Source organism: Chanodichthys erythropterus, chromosome 17 (genome assembly GCF_024489055.1).
Source record: "Chanodichthys erythropterus isolate Z2021 chromosome 17, ASM2448905v1, whole genome shotgun sequence".
Classification (NCBI taxonomy): Eukaryota; Metazoa; Chordata; class Actinopteri; order Cypriniformes; family Xenocyprididae; genus Chanodichthys; species Chanodichthys erythropterus.
Window position 1 is genome coordinate 42281210 of NC_090237.1, and position 24096 is coordinate 42305305.

General features: G+C 37.6%; 1 protein-coding gene across 1 annotated transcript; it reads left to right on the forward strand.

Annotated features, from left to right (window-relative positions):
* Nucleotides 1-968: 968 nt before the first annotated feature.
* Nucleotides 969-13714, forward strand: LOC137004278 (polyunsaturated fatty acid lipoxygenase ALOX8-like). Its single transcript, XM_067364460.1, has 16 exons — nucleotides 969-1137; nucleotides 5048-5279; nucleotides 6604-6754; nucleotides 6934-7138; nucleotides 7538-7619; nucleotides 7705-7827; nucleotides 8459-8562; nucleotides 8658-8827; nucleotides 8929-9072; nucleotides 10316-10519; nucleotides 11291-11377; nucleotides 11555-11724; nucleotides 12018-12139; nucleotides 12612-12712; nucleotides 13135-13305; nucleotides 13535-13714. Exons 1-16 carry the CDS (start codon nucleotides 969-971, stop codon nucleotides 13712-13714), a joined length of 2415 nt encoding a protein of 804 aa, XP_067220561.1.
* Nucleotides 13715-24096: the final 10382 nt, after the last annotated feature.

A 24096-nucleotide genomic window follows, 5' to 3' on the forward strand; every position in this document is an offset into this window, starting at 1 on the left:
TGATAATGGTGTTCCCATCATGCACTGGGCCTTGAATAATTAATGAGGTCAGTTTTTCGCTGTTTTTACACTGTTTTATCTTTGCTTTTGTGTTTATGTTTAGTAACTTGCCATTTTGTGATATTTACTCAAAATGGCACATTCACACTCAAAACGATCCATCGAATGTTACCGTCATTGTGTATCGTGTACCAAGTACTCAGTTCTCTGTGTTCAAGTGTTGTGTTGCTTCTAACATAGTGAGATGGCGTCTACATTAGTTCAATAGATGTTTTTACTTAGATGTTTCTGAGTAAAGCAGAGACTTTAAAAACATGGCTTAATTCAGCGTTATATTAAGTAAAATGTATCACAAAAGAAACTTCAACAAAGTAGAAATTAATCAACCTTTTGCTGGCCAAGTTAAAATTACTTATTTTCTTTGTTAATTTTACTTAAGTAGAGTTACTTAATTCCATATTTGAAATTTACATAATAATAATATGCAAAAACTTAAGAAAAAAAGCAAAATTAAATACATTTTACTAATTGTTTTTTATAGTGTGCTCTGTAGCGCTGAACATCACTACTCTCTCTTTGATTTTTGCCATGTTTGATCTATTTGATCCATGATCCAAAGTGCACACACAATTATCTTGACTAGGTAAAACTGGATCAATTAAGTGGGACTGTATGAACTTAAATTACCTTTTATGAAAGCGCTTTAGCCCCAACTCATTTGTTAGATTAACTCAAGTCAGGTTTTGGAGTTTAATCCTCACTTTTCCTGTGTCTTTTCTGTAAAAGCCCTCTGGACGTGATGGCTGTAGCAGTACATGAGCTGGGTCAAAGTATGCTGTCCTTCGTTTCGAGATTTTTTTGCCCAGTCTTCCTTCTGGCTGAAGAAGTTTTCTTTTGGTTGTGGATCACAAAGGCAGTGACAGACTGTTGTTAATGATGTGCTCTCTGAATCTGCCTTGTGGGGATCCATGCATTTTGTGGATGAAGTCAGCAGGACGCAGGAACGTTTTAGTTTGAAGGATGCTGTATTTGTAAATCCAGAACCACTCCTCCACATGGCAGTTTGTTTCCCTGGTTTTGGATTGTTGGCTGGATGCAGCTGTGCTGATTTCGGAAAACCAGCTAAGATCCCTAGAAGTAAGGGGAAAATACTCATGTTGCTGTTGGTTAGGATATGGATCATTAAGATATATAAAATAAGATATTTTATCCCCCTGTGCTGCTACTGAGGTTTAGGCTCTTGGCCCTTTCCTAAACCGCACTAAACACTGCTGTGAATGGTGATTTTCCACACACAGGTTGCAGTTTGTGGATGTTTATGGAGGTCTTCATTAATTTGAGGTCCAGGGAAGCTTTGGCTGCATTCAGCACATCAGTTTCCTCTGACGATGTTAACAGCACACACATATCTTCCCATACAGCCGTTGCCTCCTCTAGATGTGTGCTGTTCAACAGCAAGGTGCAGCAGCAGGTGGTGTACTCTTAAAGCCTTGTTGTCCGTCTTTCTGGAAAATGCCTGGCACACGGTCTGTATAATGTGTGAAGAGCAAAGAAGCAGGACTGTGAATGGACGATCAGCACTGTTTGCTGTGTTTGCTGTGCTCTCTGTAGAGACAGAGATGATTAAATGCCAGAAGAACACTTGCATTAGTCCAGCTGAAGTCAGTCTCCACTTGATGTTATTTGATGAAGGGCCCTTAATGTTTCCGATAGCCAATATGTCAAGGTATGAATTGAGTGCTGATTTGTTATGAGCTCACACTCACAGGAAGTGATGGCTTGTTTTTCCCATTCCTGTCAACATAAGAGCATAGAAGAGACTCTCTTGGTCTGACACTACCGGTGGCATTCAGGTGAAGAGGATTTGCTATTTCCCAACTCTCCAATTTTATTGCAATACTGAAATGTTTTGGACCTTTCTGACTTCAAATCCAAACCGTTTGTGTTCATTTCAGAGTTATGCTCATCATCAGATTCATCCTGGCGATGGACTTCTTGTCCATCTGTGTTTTCTAAAAATGGTGGTAGTAGCAGCAGTAGTAGTTCAGTAAAATTCTACCAATTGTAATGTTTAAACCTACATTGCCATTAAAACGTTTGGTATTGGTATGATTTTTACTGTTTTTAAAAGAAGTCTCTTCTGCTCACCAAAGCTGCATTTATTTGATTAAAAAAAAAAAAAAACTATAAAAAATTTCATCAGCTGTTTTCTATGTGAATATATAGTAAAGATTAATTTATTCCTGTGACCAAAGCTGAATTTTCAGCATTCAGCAATATGATACGATTTTGTATTTTTAATCAAATAAATGAAATAAAACAAAATCAGCATCACCACACCTGTAAACAAAACCTGACATCTCTCTTTCATTATTATTATTTATTTAATTTTTTTTACACATAGTCATTGTTTCTCAACACTAGATTATTGTAACTTGTAATGAGAGAATTTGATTTAATCGCACACGATCCCAAACGATGAGAAGAAATCTGACGGGCTAGTTTCGTTTAGTCACTTTGTTTCCACACATGAACAACGACATTAAAGATAGTCCACATTTTAAAACGGGCTTAAATTAAGTAAACACTCTCCAAAACAGCTAAATTTAACTGAAACATTTGCAAAAAAACAAAATGAAGCCTCTTAAATTTTTGAAGCTTTTTCTCTAAATGTTTCGAGAAAGGTTTAAAAGAATGCCATCTTGTGGCAGGGCAAATTTACAGCGCCGTTGTTTCATAGTTCACCCAGAAATGAAAAGTCATTTATTCACCCTCAAGTTGTTCTGTTGAACAAAGAGATTTTGAAGAAAGTTTGTAACCAGGCTGCTTTGAGGCACCATTGACTCCCATAGCAGGTAAAACAAAATACTATGGAAATCAATGGTGGCCCAAAGTGGTGAGGGTGATTAAATGATTGACAGAATTTTCATTTTTGGGTGAACTGCACCTTTAAGCACAAATAAAAGCCTGATGACGCTAAAAATGTGTTTCGTTTTCTGTTAATATAATTTGCATATGAAAGTGTGGCAATAAATTCAACAACTATAATTATAATACTAATAATAATACCTACTGAGTTGTTTAAGGCAAGTAAATTGTGCTGTTATTTTATTGTTTTTATACTGTTTATACTTTCATATAGTCTACAGGCTTATACTGTATATTTAAAATGTTAGTAAATGGGCTTCATATACCTGTAATGATCAGGGTTCAAACATTCTGACATACACAGTGAAGCATTCACATGACTGGAAAGAAAGATAACATATTTAAGTGATATAAAGGACATTACGAGGAGAAACGCTTGGAGATTAGAAGGAAACTGAGGTATAATGGCTCTGGCCAAGCTGCAACAAATGAAACGCTATTGGCTATTTTTAAAAAAGGGGCGGAGCTGTTTGATTTTATATATATATATATATATATATATATATATTACATTACATCAACACATTCCAACACTCTTCAGTGGGCCTTTAACAGGGCCGCTGATGGCCAAATGCAAAGCAGATTCAACAAAACCACTTTAAAATGAGATGAATCTTTTCTAAATTATACAGAAAAGGCAATAAAGCATAAAAAACAATCAGGAAAAGATCAACAGTATGACAGTGAGCAATAAGAACATGATAAACTGAACTGAAAACATGAACAAAATGATAATTGTTTATGAACATGCACAAAATATGTGTAAAAACATGGCAGCTCCCAATCTCCCGCAGAACGTGTCCATTCCCAATTTTGCTTCCATACAGTCATTTCTGAATCATTATATTTCCCCATACAGAAACACAGAACGAGGCTCGTGTTTGATCGTCATCGAGAAACGGCTCAAAAGTAGCTTCAATAGCAGCGCTCGCTCTCTCCTTTGTGTTGAAACACCAGTCTTGTTCGCACCACAGTTGTGCAGTGGATTGTTTTTCAGAACGACACATATTTTGGACGCGTGCTTTTGTTGTTTAACATGCAGTCTTCAACGACTGTCCATGTCCTGCATGTGTTTCCTGTCATTCAGATCCACCATTCTCAACTCTGGGGAAGGTTTGGCTGTCAAGAAGCTGAAATGCTCATTTCTGATCATGTCATCATTAAAAAAAACACTCCACTTTTTTTTTGAAAATGCTCATTTTCGAACTCCCCTAGAGTTAAACAGTTGAGTTTTACCACCACAGGAGTTCACAATTAATACTACCATACATTTCGGCAAACTTTTAAAACTATATGCTTTAGACTCAAGGTAAAACAGAAACAACAAACATAGGCTACTTAAAATGCTATTGGCTCGTTTAGCGAATCCTAATGACACCTCTGGCAATCACATATAACATTTTCAGAGTCACTTCAACACAAAACAGGAAACTCGTGAATATTCATTTAAGTTTAGCCCAGTGTCACTAAAAAAATATTGTAGTTTAGGCATAAGTCTGTGCTGAAACTATATTTAGAAATCCATTAATGCATACAAGGAGAAGCTGAACTAAATTTCTCAGCTCCACGTGAATGTCCGGGAAACTCATGAATATTCATGTACGCTCCGCCCACTGAAACCTGAAATCTCCTAACACTCGTAACACATTTACTTGGTGTTTTTTAATCATTCAAATTTGGCTGGGTGGTTAATAACACGTTTTTCTGTGGAGTGACAAACTCAGAACACATATTGAATATGTCACATATGTTATATTGTTATACTGAACACATTAATATTGCTTTACAGGGACTTTAATACGGTCACCTCACAGCAAGGTGTTTCCACCATACAGACATTCCACCATACAGATATTATATATATATATATATATATATATATGGCAATTTGGATCCACTGGTGTGTGGGCTGAGAGTCTCGACCTGGAGAGCTCTTTAAACACACGATGCATTGTTTGGTGTAATGAAAAAAGATTGCTATTTTTGGATCCAGAATTACTGACTTTGAATGCAAAAATACACCAAAATATAAAATTAAGAAGACTTTCTTTACAAATTACAGTTACATTTTCCTGTATAAACAATGAGAAATACTGTAATTTGTCCATCAACTCAACAGAGCTCCAAACTCAACAGTGTGGACGGTCCTGTTTGATAAAGGTGGGGTTTGAACTGAAACCATCAAACAGGTTTGAAACCAAGCAAGCAGCTCCATCAAACGGGTTTGGGCACAGGAAGCACATCAGACCCCCAGAAAACAATCGTCCCAGCCCGTCCCCAGAGTATAAGACCACCTGTGAACCCTTCAGGATCAAAAACTTTTGTGTCACGAAGAGACGAGGACAGACGAGGTGAGTTCACACACTCTAAAAAATCCTGGTTTTATGGAAAATAACTTGACCTTTTTTTTTACAGTAGTTTTCTGTTGCTGTAAATTATATTCAAAACTCTGTAAAATTACAAATCTGTAAAATAATCTTTTAAGGATTATTTGACAAAATACAGTAATTCTCTTTTTTATACAGGAAAATTACTGCATTATTTATATAGTATTTTTTTCTGTTTTCTTAAATTACAAATTCATGTAAAATTACAAACGGTATCTGTAAATCAACTTTTTTTATTTTATTATTAATGAAAAATTGATTTTTTTTAATACAAGAAAATTACTGTATTATATAGTTTTTTTGTTAAATGTAGATACAAATGTATGTAAAATTACCCAAATCATAATCTTAATTAAACATTTAGCTCATTATATTAAAGGTTGATATCCATACTAACAGTTTCTTCTTTGTAAGTTTAAAGTAAGTCTTGTTGGATTTTTATTTGGCTGTATTTTTATATTCAAACTTTGTCATTCTGGTTACAAATCTAGCAAACTAAATGAATTAAATTTGATGAATTGGTCAAATGGTGTTTTCACACATGCTTACAGCCAGGGTTAGGTGCTGCTGTGCTATTCATTATTCACTGTCATTTAGGGTTAAATCAGGGTTAGGGAAGAGTGTGTGTACATGTTTGTCTATATAGTTACATTCACATGACCAGTAGTGACCCTTTCACTTTTGAACACATTTGAGCAAACTGAAAATGTTGAAATGTACTTCAGGAGGTCTTGCAGTCATTTACAACAAGAAGTGAAAAGTGTTGCATGTAAGTGTCCCTGAATTCCCTTCATTTGAGTACATTGTTTTACAGATTAATTTCCCAGTTCCTACTGTTCTTGTTAACATTTATCGTCCAACACTGACTTTTTAAACCTTAAATGCATCAATATTTTGCCAATCATTTTTCATATTTGGGTCTTTAGCGACCCGGATCTATATCTAACAAGGATGGTTCTCCACCTGCTGCAATAATATAAAACTCCCCTAATATTAGAGTAAGCATTACAGAAGAATAAAATAAAGCATATTTTGTTTCATTTTGGAGCTTGGAAGGGTTCATTTTGAGCAGATGTTTTATACCATCATCACTGTCCTCACCAGAGCTCATTTCCCAGTAAATTCAGCAAATGACAGTTTTGAGAATATATATGTTTGAGGTCGTGAATATGAGCCCATTTGTGATCTCCAACATATCTTCAAAATCAATGTTTTGATTGCTGCCAGCTTCACCAGATCCTCCATCAGGTGACAGCGTCACCAAATCCTGATTTTCATGTCTCTGCAGGACAGCCATGATGATCTACACAGTGACGGCGCACACAGGAAAGCGGCTCTTGGCGGGCACCACTAGCCTCATCTACATCCAGCTGCGTGGTACTGAGGCCGAGACTGAGGAACAGAATCTGAACCACCTTCAGGGGTTTCGGCAAGGATCGGTAAGTGTGCCCAATTAAACCAACTTGAATATTATGTGATTATAAAGTCACAAATTTGCAAGAAAAAAAATCTGGAAAATGGTGTCAAGGAACCACATGGCTCCTCCAACTCTGTATTATTATTATTTGTATTTTACCTATATTGGCTCTAATAAACCCTAATGAACATGTCTGTGCAGGAGCGAGCATTTAAGATACACTGTAAGGCGTCCCTGGGAGAGCTCGTATCTGTCGAGATCTACTCCAAGCCGTTTATGGGTCTTCTTCACAACCAGTGGTTCTGCGATAAGATCTTGGTCAACACGCCCGAAGGCGACGAGATTTTGTTTCCGTGCTACAGCTGGCTTGACAGCAACGAGAGGCTCGTTTTAAGACCTGCTAAAGGTAGGCGCTTTCAATTAAGGCCATGGGCAAAATTCTCATTTACCAGTGCACTTGAAAGTAAACACACACACACACACACTCAGGTTTGTTTTGCTATCAAATGTTTTTTATACAGTACACACTGTACATTCTCTCCCCCTACACTACTCCTAAACCTACCCCTCACAGGAAACTGTCTGCAGTTTTAATAAAACATTCAGTATGTTTTTAAAGCTATTTCAAATATGAGGACTCATGAAATGTTTACGTTGTAATACCAATGTCATTATACATATGTGTTCTCATAAATGCAAGTCATCATCCTATGATCAAATAATGATACATACAAAATATAGCCTACATTTGTTTTGCAAACAAACAAGTTCAGATTGTGAATTAATGTTGGCATTTGCATTCCAGCTTCACTCGTGTTCCAGGACATCAACCCAATAGCCCAAAGACAAAGGACGAGGCAGCTAGAAGAGCAACAAAAGTTATTTAGGTTTGTGGGCAGCACACCAACACAAGTGTCTGTGTTATAGTAAAATAAATTCCATTGAATTCACATTTGAATTTTCCACTCCCAGGTGGCGCTTGTATGCTGAGGGCACACCCCAAGTTATCGATTACGACACTGCCCTTGCTCTGCCAGCTGAAGTCCGATTCTCTTTCACAAAGGAAACAGAGTTTAACTTCAATGCTGGAAAACAGTAAGTGACCTTCTTTGGTTCACACTCTAGAAGCCTTAAGGTTACTAATGTTGTTATTCACTGGCTATGAGTTACTCTATTTCTGTACTTCCACTTGAAAGGCAATGAATTTCGTCCATTTTGGTATTTTCCTGCTTTTCATCAACTTTTCATTTTCCGTCGGTCTTAGTACATGATGTAACTACAGAAGAGTCAAGTTTTAAGATATTGAAATTCTTTGGTCATTTTTTTAACGAGATGCTAACGGTCTAATCAGATTCAATGAACTATGCTAAGCTATGCTAAAAGTGGTACTGCCAGACCCGGAGATCGGCTGAATGGATTCGAAAATGGTAAAACTCAACTGTTTAACTCTAGGGGAGTTGGAAAATGAGCCTATTTTCAAAAAAAGTGGAGTGTTCCTTTAACTGTGGTGATTTAAAAACAGGATCCATTTACATTCAGTATATTTTGCATTTAAGTGGATGGCATTCACAAAATAACTTTTTTCTTATTGAAAACAGTAATAATATAATATCTAATAGTAAGTACAAAAATGCTCACAACTAAAGCTGTAAATCATAGGTTGTATATCAAGGTTAGTTCCACTATTAATGTTTTAACTGTGTCCCTGTGTATTCTGTGTGTGTAGGTTAGCTGCTCTGAAACTAACTGGATTAGCTGACAGCAGAAGATCGTGGGAAAGCATGAGCCAACTGGAAGTAATTCTTTGTGAAAACAGAGGGAAAACCATTGGTAATCATCTTTAACTGAACTGTTCAAAATGACTGTATTACAAGTAAAGTACTGTCTGTACTGCAGCATATGGTCTGATATAGCATGCTTTGCAGAATACATTCAGGAGCACTGGGATGAGGATGAGTTCTTTGGCTACCAGTTTCTGAATGGCCTCAATCCCATGATGATCCAGCGCTGCTCAAAGCTGCCTGAGAATTTCCCCGTCACAGACGACATGGTCAAAGACTCCCTAAGAGGGAGCAGCTTGAAGCAGGAGATGAAGGTACACTACTTGCTACTGGCATGACTTGGAATTACTGGGTCTGGTTGTGTCTAATTTTCTGTGTTTCTTCATTATTTGGTATGATCTACCCCCACACCCAGAAAGGGAACATCTTCCTGTCTGACTATAAGATGTTGGACGGGCTGTTGGGAAATGTAGTCAATGACAGGCAGCAGTACCTCACGGCTCCCCTGGTCCTGCTGCACTGTAACCCCCATGGCATGATGCTGCCCATCGCCATACAGGTGAATATCTTGAATTTGAAGTTTTTACAATGCAGATTGTGTCAAAGCAGCTTTACAGTGAAAACTGGTAAATAATATTGGCTCTTAAAGAAAACTGTGTAATTTCCCATTTTTTTCAACTAAGCAAGTCAGAGCAGAAATATATGGGTTATGAATACATGCTCAGTTCTCTGAGGGAGAACACGTGATGTCAAACTTGTATGAGATATCGCTCCTTGAGCATGTCCCTGCTGAAGCCAATTCTAATCCTGCTGTGAAGTAACAGTGTGCTGATGCTCTCGGCCACGTCAGTCTGCTTCAAAGCTGGTACACACCACTGGTTCTGCCTCTGTCCTGCACTTCATCAATCGTGAGCACTGAGGCAGATGGGGGTTGACGTCTTGTGTTCTCCCTCAGAGATCAAAGAGATCGTTCAAAACACTTTGACATCAACCTGTATGGGAGATTTATGGCACAGGTCCTGCGCAGACCAGAAGAGATGTTGGAGAGGCACAGAATGGAGATTTGTAGGTGTCATACCTCCTCATCAGACTGCCACACTTAGTCTGTTGTAGAAGGAGCAGGCAATGCATTCCCCACCCTGAGTGTGCTCAAAAGGGGAGAGCCCGCCACTAGGGACTGAAAACAAGATCCAGTACTGGTAGGGTGTTGTGGCTTCATTGGTGCATCAGCAGCTTGTTTCCTGAGAGGCATGGGGGTAGCAGGAGTAAGGCAGAGGAAGGCCCCTATAGACCATGCTGAGGAGACAGAGAAGAGAAGCTTCTGCCTCCGGCTGAGGAAAGAGCTGGGCTAACATCTAGCTTTTCTGGCCAGCTGCAGGAGGATGACTTTAAAGCTGACTGATGCAGATGTAGTGGGATAAGAATTTGCTTCAGCTGATAAATGCTCAAGAAGCAATATCCCATACAGGGTGACGTCGAAGTGCTTTGACTGAAAGAGGACCTGGGAGACATAGGCACCAAATTTCAGGGGGGGCATTATTAAAAATCAAATTTAGATGAATAATCTTGAAAGATTAGGTAAACAATCTACTTATTAAAAAGAAACTATGGAAAGGTGATATGTAATGTACAACTGATGAGTAGGCAATATTGTCTGAACATGTCAATGTCTTCATAGAGTAATTATGACATATGCCATGGAAATCCTTTGTCATTTTCTTAAAGGGAGAAAAATCATAACTTAGGTTTCCGCAGAAACTGTTTGTAAAATTTTCTTGCATGTTCAAATTTAATCTGCACAGTTAAAGCAAAAGCCCAGCAAAGAGAATCCCATCTTCCTCCCAACGGATTCAAAGGCAGACTGGAAGCTGGCCAAGATCTTTGTCCGAAATGCAGAGTTTGCCGTTCATGAGATCGACTTTCACCTGCTGAGAACTCACCTGCTGGCAGAGGTGTTCACCGTGGCGACGTTGCGCAATCTTCCGCCTACACACCCTCTCTACAAGGTATTGAATCTGTCTCGTGAATGAGTTGGTTTGATTTTGTGAACTCTTAGCAAAATGGGTATGTTCCAGACATGCCACATCCACAGAAAGAGAGAATAATGAGTTAATTAATATACACTATATTGCCAAAAGTATTGGGACACTCCTCTAAATAATTGAATTCAGGTGTTCCAATCACTTCCATGACCACAGGTATATAAAATCAGGCGCCTAGGCATGCAGACTGCTTCTACAGACATTTGTGAAAGAACAGGTTGCTCTCAGGAGCTCAGTGAATTCAAGCGTGGTACCGTGATAGGTTGTAACATGTGCAATAAGTCCATTCATGAAATTTCCTCACTACTAAATATTCCACGGTCAACTGTTAGTGGAATCATAACAAAGTGGAAGCAATTGGGAACAACAGCAACTCAGCCATGAAGTGGTAGACCATGTAAAATCACAGAGCGGGGTCAGCGCATGGGTTTGGCAGTTGCCAGGAGAAGGGTACCTGCCTGACTGCATTGTGCCAAGTGTAAAGTTTGGTGGAGGGGGATTATGGTGTGGGGTTGTTCTTCAGGGGTTGGGCTTGAACCCTTAGTTCCAGTGAAAGGAACTCTTAATGCTTCAGCATACCAAAACATTTTGAACAAATTCATGCTCTCAACACACTCCTAAACCTTGCACACACTCACACTTTTTTAATTAATTTTTAATTAATATAGTTTTATCTTTAAAGAATATGACGTCAGTGAATGCAAATCTCTTACTTACATTTTTTTCCTAATGTAGCTCCTCTTTCCCCATATCCGATACACGCTCCAGATCAACATCATGGCCCGGAATCGGCTGATATCCAAGGATGGGGCAATTACCATGGTATGCAAATAGCATTGTTAAAGAGGCACTAGAGGTTCAAACTTCAGTTATAACCCAATACACTTTTTTGTTGAATGCAGCTAATTTCTCCTCACAATGGTGTTTATGGTGCCAGATCTTTGTTTATAGCCCTTAACCTAACTTTATGTCATGTGTCTTTTCTCCATTAACTCTTAGTATGCAGGAGTAGGTGGAGAGTCATTGGCAAAGTTGCTGAAGCATGCTACTGCCTCCCTGACCTATAGCGCCCTCTGTCTTCCTGATAACATCTGTGAGAGAGGTCTGGAGAATGTACCCAACTACTACTACAGAGATGATGGGATGAAACTGTGGAACATCATCAAGAAGTATGCTTTCTACTCTCCACCTATGTGTATGTGTGTGTTACTTAAGACATCCTGTTTTTAGGGCTGAACTAATATGTCCTGGTACACTTTCTGATTCATATTGCAACAGTACAGCATGTGCTTACAAACTATTAAACCCATGAACCTGTATAACTGACACTGTATTTGTTGAAAGTCACTTTGCATTTATTTCTTAAGCTGGAATTTATTCAAAGCAAATCTAAAAAAGAAAAGAAAAAAGAAGGTAAGCTATAAATATGTAAACCTGAAACATCTGACTGTGTCGCTTACAGGTTTGTTGCGGCTTTCTTGTCACACTACTATCAATGTGATGCACACGTGCAGAAGGACACAGAGCTGCAGCAATGGATCAGTGAGATATTCACCAATGGCTTCCTGGGAAGAGATAGCTCAGGTGTGTTATTTACCTTTACATTTATTAATTTGGCAGACGCTTTTATCCAAAGTGCCTTACAAGTGAGGAATACAAGAAGCAAATAGATATAGACTCAAGAAGTGTTCACAATACAGCTTTCAGCATAAGCTAGAATAGGCAGAGATTAAAGGAAATTTAATGGGCTAGACCAATGAGTATGCATTTCCAAAGGAACTGTTGCCATATCAGGACATTTAATCCAACAAAGGTTTCCTTTTCTTTTTTGTGATCATCTCAGTATTTTCACAGCATAGCATAGACATGTTTGAGGCACAACCTCTTTTGTAAACCCCACTGTAATTAACTGTTTCATTGACTAGAACTGAACCAGGTCAACGGTCAAAAGTAGTTTGTAGTTTATGGCTCAACTCCCCATTTCAGTGCTCGTACGCATGTATAAACATCCCAAATTGAGTTCCTCACAGAAACAGCCTTTCATTCTTCTTCACAGGAATACCATCATCTCTTCAGACTGTGACAGAGCTCGTCAAGTTTGTCACCATGGTGATCTTCACTGCGTCAGCCCAACATGCCGCTCTAAACAATGGACAGGTCAGTTAGTACAAGTCAATTCACTTCCAGTCACACAGAGCCATTAAAGCTGCAGTCCCTGATCCTAAACCTATACGCCTTTTCTCAAATCCAGCGTATTGATCCATACATTCCTCTAGCTGTCCGTTCAGTGTCCGAGCTCAAAAAACCCTCTGTTGTCCTGGCTCCTTGAATGAGTAACAAACAGGAGCATGAAGGGGAGGGGTTTCAGTTGATTGGCTATTGAGCTCAACAGATTTTTAACTCTTGTCTGTTATTTACATTACCTCAAGATATTTCAAGCCCCTAGAGCAAGTATTCCACAATGCCAAGAACAACCTGTCCATATCCACTTTTCATGGCCTAAGTGATGTTAATTATGTGTTCTTATTATAATTTGTGAATATTTGGGTTACATTTTTCACCACTTCGTTTCCCCCCAGTTTGAGTTTGGCGGCTGGATGCCTAACTTCCCCAGTGCCCTCAGAAAGCCGCCTCCCAAGGAGAAAGGCCAGACCACTGAGGACATGATTCTGGAGACCCTTCCTGATGTGAGCACGACGGTGAATGGAATGGCTGTCCTGAGACAGCTGAGCCAGGATTCTGCAGACCATGTGAGTTTGTACATCATCAGAGCACATGTCACGGTCTTACTTACACTGCTTTCATTCCTCTGGTTTGCATTACCTGACTGTTACATTACAAAGGACATTTAGCAAACTGTTGCAGTGGACTCTTGCAGAATATTAGTGTGCTGTCATACGCAGCATGTTAAACATTGATATAAACATGTTTATTATCAACATGTTATTTATGATTACAATCTTGTTACCCTGTCCATAGTACCCTCTGGGACATTTCCCAGAAAATCTGTATGATGAAGACATCCCCTGCAGGCTCATTGAAGAGTTTCAGAAGGATCTGAGGGAGTTGTCGGATCTCATCGAGGAGCGGAACAAGAATTTGGAGCTTCCCTACACCTATCTGAACCCCAAAAATGTGGACAACAGTGTAGCCATTTGAAAGTATTTAAAGTAGTCCTTCTTAACGTGTTTGTATTTCTATTAATAACTTTGTCAATAAAAATAAAAAACAAAAATTTTGACTATGTTCGTTGACAACCTTTTTTTTCCATGACTAAAGCCAGGTGTGATTCAACAGTTTTTTATTTGCCACTAGCGCATGCTGATGACGATTTATTCTTCTATAGAAACTTGCATCGTAGCTCACGAGTCAACAGATGTCATCATCGGACAGTCTACATGCATGTCGGACCCAAGTTTAGTAGATCCAGTGTTATAAAGTAATGATCTTATAGGACTGCTAAAATCTTGGCTTAAAACTAGATGATGAGACGACGCCAATGTCATTAAACGATAACTAAATCAACACATGCAATATCGTTGACAAAAAAAGACGAGACTGAAACGTGGCTAAAAGACTAAACTTTACCAAAAACACTCTTTTGAAATCACTTTTTTGTTTTGGTTGAATAAAGGAGACAAAACATTACAGATTGTGTTCATGCTTACGGTTGCCAGATTTCCAGAATTTAACCTACCCTGATGGTAACTTTAACCACATTTAACAGTACATTAGCAACATGCTAACGAAACATTTAGAAAGACAGTTTACAAATATCACTAAAAATATCATGTAATCATGGATCATGTCAGTTATTATTGCTCCATCTGCCATTTTTCGCTGTTGTTCTTGCTTGCTTACCTAGTCTGATGATTCAGCTGTGCACAGATCCAGACGTTAATACTGGCTGCCCTTGTGTAATGCCTTGAACATGAGCTGGCATATGCAAATATTGGGGGCGTACATATTAATGATCCCGACTGTTACGTATCAGTCTGTGTAACTTTGAGATTGGCCTGTTCTTCGGAGGTCTTTTAAACATATGAGATTTATATAAGAAGGAGGAACCAATGGAGTTTGAGACTCACTGTATGTCATTTCCATGTACTGAACTCTTGTTATTCAACTATGCCAAGATAAATTCAATTTTTCATTCAAGGGCACCTTTAATCTTTTTGCAATCTGGCAACCCCACACATGCTTTATCGAGGAAGAAGCGCAGATGATCTGAAAACACAGACAAATAAGCTGGAATTCAGCGATCTTCCTTTGACGTTTTCTACTTAAAGTAAAGTGTCATGCAGTCGGTCGATCGCGCTGCTCATTGACTGACTACATCTGCGACCAATGTGTAGGCTGATATCCAGCAGTGGTTCTTAAACTGACGTACACAAACAAAATGCTGAGTTTTGATGTACATTTTAATCTACTCCACCTTAAAATAACATTAAAACTGGGCATGTATTTCTAGCAGGTAAAATGCTGTAAATACTCGACATTCGGTCAAATTACCTCATCTTCGCGGTCAAAACTGACTACATCCATGCCAGCAAATCACGCTACATTAGTGCTGTTCTCGACAATATATCTTTGTGAAAGGGGGGACCCTGCTGAAAAAACAATAGAAACCATCACAGAATTTGTAATGGTTTAATGGTTATATAGGGAACTATTGGTTTTAATGGAAGTTGTAACAGTCCTAGTGGGTCTCTATTGGTTGCATGTGTTGTCTATCGGATACCATTAAGGACCAAGATCACATCTGGCAATTTTTAGGTTACATATTGGTATCTACTGGACACCAGTGTAAACCATTAGGACTCAAATAAATTTAGTGGTTTCTTTGGTTTGATAATTTGATAATGTTATAATTTATAAGCTATAGATGCAGACTTTTTTTTATTTTTTACAATTAATACAGCACAAAATAGATTTAAAAATTACAACTTCTGTTCATTTTTTTCAGTTGTTTTATAATGTTATGGTGTTAGGCTTATCCTTCTGTAATATGATTAGAAATTATACTGTTAAATATAGTTGTTGAATTCACACATATTGTTCATTCATATGGGTCGTGGGCCAGCAAACATTCTGTTTTTGTCTCTTTACCCTTGTAACCGCACAGGAGACACTGATGTAACTTTGTTTTAAAAATGGTTTTGTGTCGGTGTATAGCAAGTACAGAATGAACAGCTAACAGTTAACCGGAAAGTTTTATTGAGAGTATCCTACATTTATCTGCTGAGACGTGCTTTCACAAGCACCTGTAAGAGCTTTTGTGATGTTGGAGTCGACGGAGGTGCGACCAGAGGCTGTTTTTTGAATGGATGTCAATGGATGAGAGGCTTCACTTTGCTGATTAAACAGCTTTTGTGGGGAAATAGCTAATCATTTAATTCAGTGGTTCTCAACCTGTGGCCTGCGGGTTATTATAGTTTTACAATTTATTTTTGTTTTTAAATTTAAATTAAAAAGGAATAAACAAATATAAATAAATTGAACTATAATGTTATAATGTTGTATAAAATAATTTTGGTGGGCATTTATTGTTTTTAGACACATGCAGACCTATAGCCTATGTACTGACGCAATAGAGTGCCTCAGGGATGACGCGTTTTTGTAGGCAAAACCTGGAAGTGAGTTAGCATTTTAGGGCTTCCGGTTCCAACGCCGTAAAGTCTATGGGTTTTTTGAATGAGTTTTTGCTAAATCGCCTGAAATAAGGTCTGTGGTTAACAAAGCCTCTAAATACTTTCATGTTTTGATCTATGACATAAAACACACCAGTTATAACCCCCTTGTGATTTTTTTAAACTTTTACTGCGTCTTAAAATCGGCGGTTGCTAACAAATTGCTAAAAGGGACTACTTCCTTTGGCGGGGACTTTAGACGTCATCATTAAAAACGGGACATTTGGACAGCATTTCTCATGAAAAAGTGGATAAGTATTCATACACAGCGCAGATCATAATCAGTGAGCATGTTTTTAAATAGAGTTGTTTTCTAAATAAAGTTTGAGGAAGTTTGGTGGTGACGTTGATTCGTGACCATGGTGTGCTGTAGTCCGTTTATAGCCTACTGTTAGCCTTTTATATCTGACGACTTTATTTAGGCTTCATAATCTATAAATGTTGTGTTAACTTGTAAAGATTATCTTGATAGACAAAACGTGTAATTGTCATAACCCTTTGTTTAACACAGAGCTTATTTTCTGCGATTTTCCAAAAGTCTATGGGAAAAAGGCATAGGCTTTCAGTCGAGGGAAGCCGTGCGCCGCTAACTTCCGGGTTGGCCTACAAAAACGCATCATCCCTGAGGCACTCTATTATGCAGTTAACGAACAAGCGTGCGCTTTGGCAGAATTCCAACAGTAGCCATTATTTTAGTAAATTTAGGGATCAAAATGGTCAAATTTATTATTAGAGGAGAAAAATGAAATGAGGAACATACAATGAAGGAACACATGCAAAGAAGAGAAGAGTCGTAGCATCAGCAGCAAAGGTAAGAAGAATGGAAGAATCAGTTGTTAAGGAGCGAGATGGGCAGCCTTCCTGTTTGCTCTGCCGACTTGACATTTGCAAAACCTACAATTTCAAAAGACGTGAGATGTGTTTGTTTGATTGTATTTTAAATCAATAAAATAACCAATAAAAAATCAATAAAATGAGACCAACTCTGCGTGCGCTCACAGATCCGATGCTGTGCGAGGGTTTTGCGACATGACAGAATGCTTGATATCGTCAGAGATTGTAATTACAATGCGCTCAGTGTTGTTTATAAAAAGAGCTGAGTAACATTTGCTTATTAAGGCGTTTTTGGGATTGTTTGGTGACTATTACGATGCTGCTGAAGAGAGTATACAGTTGTACAGAGCAGGGCCGTATTTATAACCCAATATTTGAAATTCTTGCACTTCATTACAGCAATCTGCAAGTTGTTAGGATGACAAAAAGGTTTAAAAGTTAAATTTTTAGTCTGGTCTGCCTCAGCGGTCTAAGAACACTCGTCAATGTCAAAATGATTGAGATGGCCAATCAAATTAAAAAGTAGGCGGGGTTTACGTTCTCTTTATGCTCGTGCACACAGTCTTCACAGCACAGACGGGCGTGTCAATCGATCGCTTAACGCTGTTGCGGAGGTTCTATTTTTCCGGTAAAATCACAAAACAAATGTGTCCCTGCTCTTGATATACAACCATATTGATGGACATCTTTGATTTTAATGAGGAAAAAAAACTGCGAGGGGGGATTAGAACATGCAACCTTTGATACTGTTAACAAAAGTTCTACCACTAGACCACTAGGGAATTCCAAAGGTCATAGCGGATCTATTATTGACTAAGCTGAAGAATCTTGGAACTAACAATATATTGTTTTATGAAATTATAACATTAGGTTCTCAATGTACTATTAAAATTGATATCTGTATATTGTAATGTTGTTTTTTTCTACAAAATAATTAGCATTGTATTAGCAGCAATTTCGTTCACTGTTTTGTTTCTTTATGCTTTATTTAAAAAAAATGTTCAAGACATGGTTACTGCCTTGGTACAGAGTTAAATATCTAGCCTACTTAAAGTGACTGTATACAATTTGTGTATGTTCATGGAGAATTATTATCTGATTACTGTAAAGCCAGAAATTAAGAATCATTAGTGTCATTTAGTGTTGCAAATATCTAAGCTAATACTTCAAATCTCAAGGTTAAATCAGAAGATTTTTTTTTTGTAAAAAATGTTTCTGTAACAGCTGCCAAAAATAGTATATAGCTCCACTGTTAACAAATTTTCAAAACATCTTAACAAACATTCAAAACATCCCCCTCTGTTTTTTTCACAAATCACACCCTGGGAGTGAAAATTATGGATTCTTATGAAACCAGTTTTGGACCACAGCAGATAGGTGGAAATTTACATTGTCCCATATGACAGTGTATCTCATCTGGTCTTCTGCTGTGATGATTTTGTGAAAGAGTGAGTTTTATGAAAACTGTCATACAGATCATTCCTACTTAAAGTGTTGTGGAGGGTTATGGTACCGTGATTGTGGTATATGCTGATGAATTTAGCTTCATTTGGGCACTTGATGGTTGAAGGTGGGTGAACAAAACATCATCCTCAATGCCTAATGGCACCAGGGCCTCGTCCCGCCAAAGGGTGAGGTTTAAAGTTTTGGCCCCACAGCAAAGGTCCAGGACCAGCACTGGAACTGGACATTCTTACCACTTTCAACTGTAAATAAAAAGTAAAATGCAAATTATGTAGAATATACTGTATTTGGAGGGCTACAAAAACTGTAGTCCCAGCGAAATGCTAACAGTGATTGTGACAGGCTTTCTGCCATGGACATATCAAAAGTAAGTCAAAGAAGCCATTGTAAATATGTAGATAAAGTCAGGGCCTGACATTAATTCTTATCAGCTTGACCGAGAGAACTGGACTTTTTGAAGGGGAAAGTGGAGGATTATTTTACTTGCCCGGCCGGACAGGTAGCCTGATTAATACATCAGTAAAATAAAAATAAAAAATACGGAAGCACCAAAACTTTTAGAATGCTTCTGCTTTATTAGTAAATGGCGACATGATAATGTATTGACAGCAAGGTCTTACATATTAGACACAATATTAACTGATAAGTCAATGATTCAGTGAGCCATGCAGAAAGACAGTCATTCGTGAATGATTTAGCCGTTCTAATGAACCGGTTTAATGAGTGACTCAATCTAACTCACGCAATGACATCACTTTTTTACCAACGTTAAAATCTTTAATCTCATAACATTAATTGTGCAGTAATTTTGCAATATTAAAGCATTTGTGTTCCGGCAGAGCTGCATTAAACTGTCTGTGAAAAAAAAAAAAAAAAAAAAAAAAATATATATATATATAATTTATTCTTTCTAGACAAGCAACTTTTTTCTTGGACAAGTTAATGTCTGATTTGTTCGATTTGTTGACAGGATAATGTCTGAAGGACAAGCACATGTAAAAGCGTAATGTCGAGCCCTAAAAGTTAGGATGAAGTCAATTGTTAGGCTGAGACTAGGCAATGTTACATACATACCATGTCATTTGATTGTCTCTACCAAGGCTTGAGAACTGCTTGACTGCTTAGTAAACAAATTGAATACGACTTTTAAATAACAATCCATTCAACTCATCCTGATGTAAGTTTTATTCCATCTTCTGATTCAAGGTACATTGAGCTCAATGTGAAGTGCTCTGGTGGGTACCGCAAATACAGTGAGAGGCTGCCTTTGTTCCTGAGAGACTGGCCTCGTGTTGTGGTTGACCACATCATGGATCGCCATCTCAAGGCCATGTCCTACCACTGGGACGGAGTTGGCAGCGTGAAGAGCCAGACTGCAGAATAGCACAAGATGTGTTTTGGTTCCCACACAACAATGCCCTCCTGCACATGTGAAGACTGGCAGAGGAACCTGCTGCCTTGCAAGCCCTTCTGTGCTGTTTTCAGCATGGTACAAGAGTAGGGGCTGGGAGAAATTAGGAGTCACATATGGGGATAACCGCCTATTTTCCTTGGATGTGGTGTGTATAAGGAGCACCCTACCCAGAGACAGCGACAAGACAAATAAAAGGCAAAAGTGTGGTGAACTAACTACGTGAAATTCTAGATCTCACGTACCATCTGCAGGATGAAACATTTCTGGACTCTTTGACTGTTTGGTTGAATGAGCATGTTTTAGTGAATTGGTTCATTTAGATGTGTTGTGTGTGCGTGTACATGCGTGAGTGTTTGAATAAAAATACAAATGTTTTTCATGCCAGCAAATGGTATTTGTCTTCTTTTTTTCTTTCTATTCTGTATTAGATACTGTTAATTTTAAGTCTGTTCAGCAATAACAGCATGTGCATCATATTGTACGAGTACTCTCATACAAACACATTTTAACAATTGTATTAATGGCCACAAAATAACTATAAAACGGGGTATTTAATAGATCCAATGGGAAAGTGTTTTTATGGGGGGAAAGTTTCCTTTACTTTTAACTTCAAAAACTGAAAAAGAAAATAATTTGTTCTTGTGGTGCAATTAGAGAATTGAGATCAGAGATCATATTATTATTATTATTATATTACAGTTGGCGATGGATATAAGACATCTGGATTGAGACGGACTGCCTTGAAGCTCGCGGTGCGCTGAGATGCATGAGATATCTGTGATCGCATAAACAGCAGCATCTTCTCAGCATGTGTGATTCATTCAGGTGACATATCAGACGATTTTTACACACCATACAACAGTAGTTTCAGAGTCATTGCACGTCTTCGATGTTTTCAGCCTCACTAATATTCCGCTCTGGCTCAAATTGAAAAGGCTGATCGTGTTTTAAAAGGAACCCCGCGGATATTAAGACCTGTATGCGTTACTAGATTGCTGTTGCATCAAAACATATAGATAAAAAGCCTCAAAGTCATCAGGGCTAAAGTGAAGAGAACAAAGACGCAGTTATTCGTCCACATTCTTCACAACTTCCCATTCTTTTCTCCTCTTTTTATCGCTTCTCTTGTGGCTCATCGACTGAAAATTACAAGCAAAATCTGCACAATGTGGCATCGTATATTAGAGTTGTGTTGCGGTAAAAATAGCCATAGGACAGTGTCAGTAGCTCACCGAGAGCAACCATTTGACGTCACCGACATAGAACGCAAACAAAATGGCGCCACCCATTGTCCAAATATGTTATGGATTTTTTTAAATAACGTAAATCTTTCATGGGTTTAGTACTGCATACTTCAATAAGAGACATCATTTACATTATATTAAGCTATACAAGGGGATCCCTTTAAATATAACTTTAGTAGCTTTCTGGGCATTGAAAGTGTTAATTATCTTGCTGTCAATAGAGACTTCACTGATCCAGCGTATTTCATCAAAAATATCTTAATTTGTGTTCTGAAGATGAACGAAGCTCTTACGGGTGTAGAACAACATGAGGCTGAGTAATTAATGACAGAAATTTTTCATTTTTGGGTGAACTAACCCTTTAATGATTGACAAATACACCATTGCACACTAAACATACTAGGGCAATTCCAGCGTTATGGACGTGACATTTGGAGTCAAAACTTGAAATATAAATGCTCAAAGAATGCATTTAATAGCAACATATTGAACCGTCTATTTATATATTCATAATCCCTTACCAAAGGAGTCCAGACATTAGAAAAATGTCAGTCTACTCAACTGTTTTATTTTTTAGATGAGGGAAATATACAGCGTTACGGACGTGACAAAAAAAGTCACTAAGTTTTGGGTGACAACATATTTTTTAAGAATTCTGTGAATTACATTGCGCAAACCAAAAGTAATACTGCCCACCGAATAAAGAAGGGTTGGCTCTCCACAGAGCATAAAATAATAATTTTATTTCATTTTTCGTGTTCGCATTAATGAGGAAAAAACAACGTTACGGATGTGACAGTTTTCCGTTACGGATGTGACCGGTCTGAAAGCGGCACAGAAGACTGCTTTAAAACTGCTTTAAAACTTTCACAGAGACCTCAAGCAAGCATGTACACCACCAAATATTGAAATCTGGGATACCAGTATGGTAAGACTCCACAATTGATCAACTTTTTACTAAACTTTATACAAATGTAACGTTATACTCTGTATTGCAAAAGGTTATAGATTAGACCTATTTCTCATGTTGACAAGCATGTGCGTTGTTCAAGAATCAATTTAGAGACCATGATTTTCCTTCTTACAGAACTGCATGCTAAAATACATTGACAAATATTAATGTTTATCATAAAGCAGTTTAAAATCGCATGTTTTCCCCACAGTCAGGTGAACCGATTGACACTATTGCCAATCGCAATCATGTCAGTTTTATGTTTTGTGTATGAATGACCACACGGTTTTTTTCGTCTAGTTTTCAGAGTTTAAAGCGGAGTCTTGAGTCAAAATGATCAAACTTTATTTCAAGTCAAAATTATTGCAATCGTATTATTTTCATTTTGTTTGATCGCGCGGATTGTGATCATTATAGGCTAGGCTATTCATTTTTAACCAACAGGTAACGCGACATCCCAATTCCCGAGGGAAGTGTCCTATGAGACACAATGCTCTTCTATAAGTTGTACTGTATCATATAGGCCTACCTTTTGATGTTCATATTTCGTTCTCTGGCAAGAGGAAGAGAAGATCGGTTCATGTGCGCCTGATCCGCCGCTTACAGGCGCTGCAGAAGCTAATCTGTCACACGCCGTAGGCTATTAAAGAGCGACATCTATTGTTTAATTTTTGAAAAAAAAAAAATAATAAAATCGACTGAATTTGAAAGTTAAACCTTTTTCATATTAAAACTAACAAAGCACAAAGAGTATTGCGATTATTGGGTATGTTCTGATATGGTAAGCCTGAAACAGATGATAGCAATATAAAGAAGCAAACTCATAGGATTTAATATGAAGCGTCCGTAACGGTCACGTCCGTAACGCTTATTATGGTTGTTCACAGCAACGTAGTGAAATGAATTGTTGATCCTAATAAGCATAAACATAATTTAGCTTTGCATATAAAGTTTCAAGTTATTTGCATTTATAATTGTTATATGACATAAACTTAATCATTAAAACGTTACGGACGTGACAGAGCACTGAAGCGTCCTGACCTCTTTATTCTAGCCCTTATAAATTCATCAGGCAGTGCTGTTATGACTAAATGAGTGTATTTATTTCTCAGGCATGTATCCATCTTTCTACACAATGCTTACTGCTAAAATTAAAGTTTAAAAAATGGGGTCTTTGATCCCTTTTTTGAAAGCATGAAATATGGTTGGTTGAAAATTTAATTTAAGCATTGTTACTTACCACATATATTGTGGATAAACAAGGCAATTTTCTTAAAATTTCTGTTAGAGCACATTAATACAGTATATTACAGACCTAAATGGACAATTTAAAAAGGGTTTTGTTCTTTTGGTTAAAACTTTTTTTTTTCATAGTAAAGATGACCTTTGCGTGGAATTGCCCACTAACACAATTTCAGAACAAATCATACAGACGTTTCTATTAAATTGTTGAACAGCTGAAAATGTTTCAAGTTGCATTTGTCTAATAAAGAAGTGCTTTCATACTCACCAGTTGTCTTTTTTCTTCCACTCATTGTAATGTATTACTAATTGATTAGTGCCTTTTTGTATTTTAAAGATCAATAACTAAAAATTATCAATCTAAATGAGCTTACATTTTATAATTAGGTAAACTTTTTCAGGTAGAAATAACTGTAATTTTTCATATAAAAACTACTTCAAATATTGTTACACCAACCAATAAATTTGTGTAAAACTATTTGCTGGGACACTCAAACTTTTAAGCATCGCCAACTGAAGATTTTTAGGTAATACAGCTTAAAATTCAATGAGAAAATTGCTTTAAAAGATCTAGCATATTTTTTTTTCAGTGTTCATTGAGACAATATTGTTTAGTATTTTGTAGCCTACGTAAAAAATGTGTAATTCAGTGGAAAGACCTTCAGAAGACTCTGTATGTCACATTCAATTCTTTAGTTTTG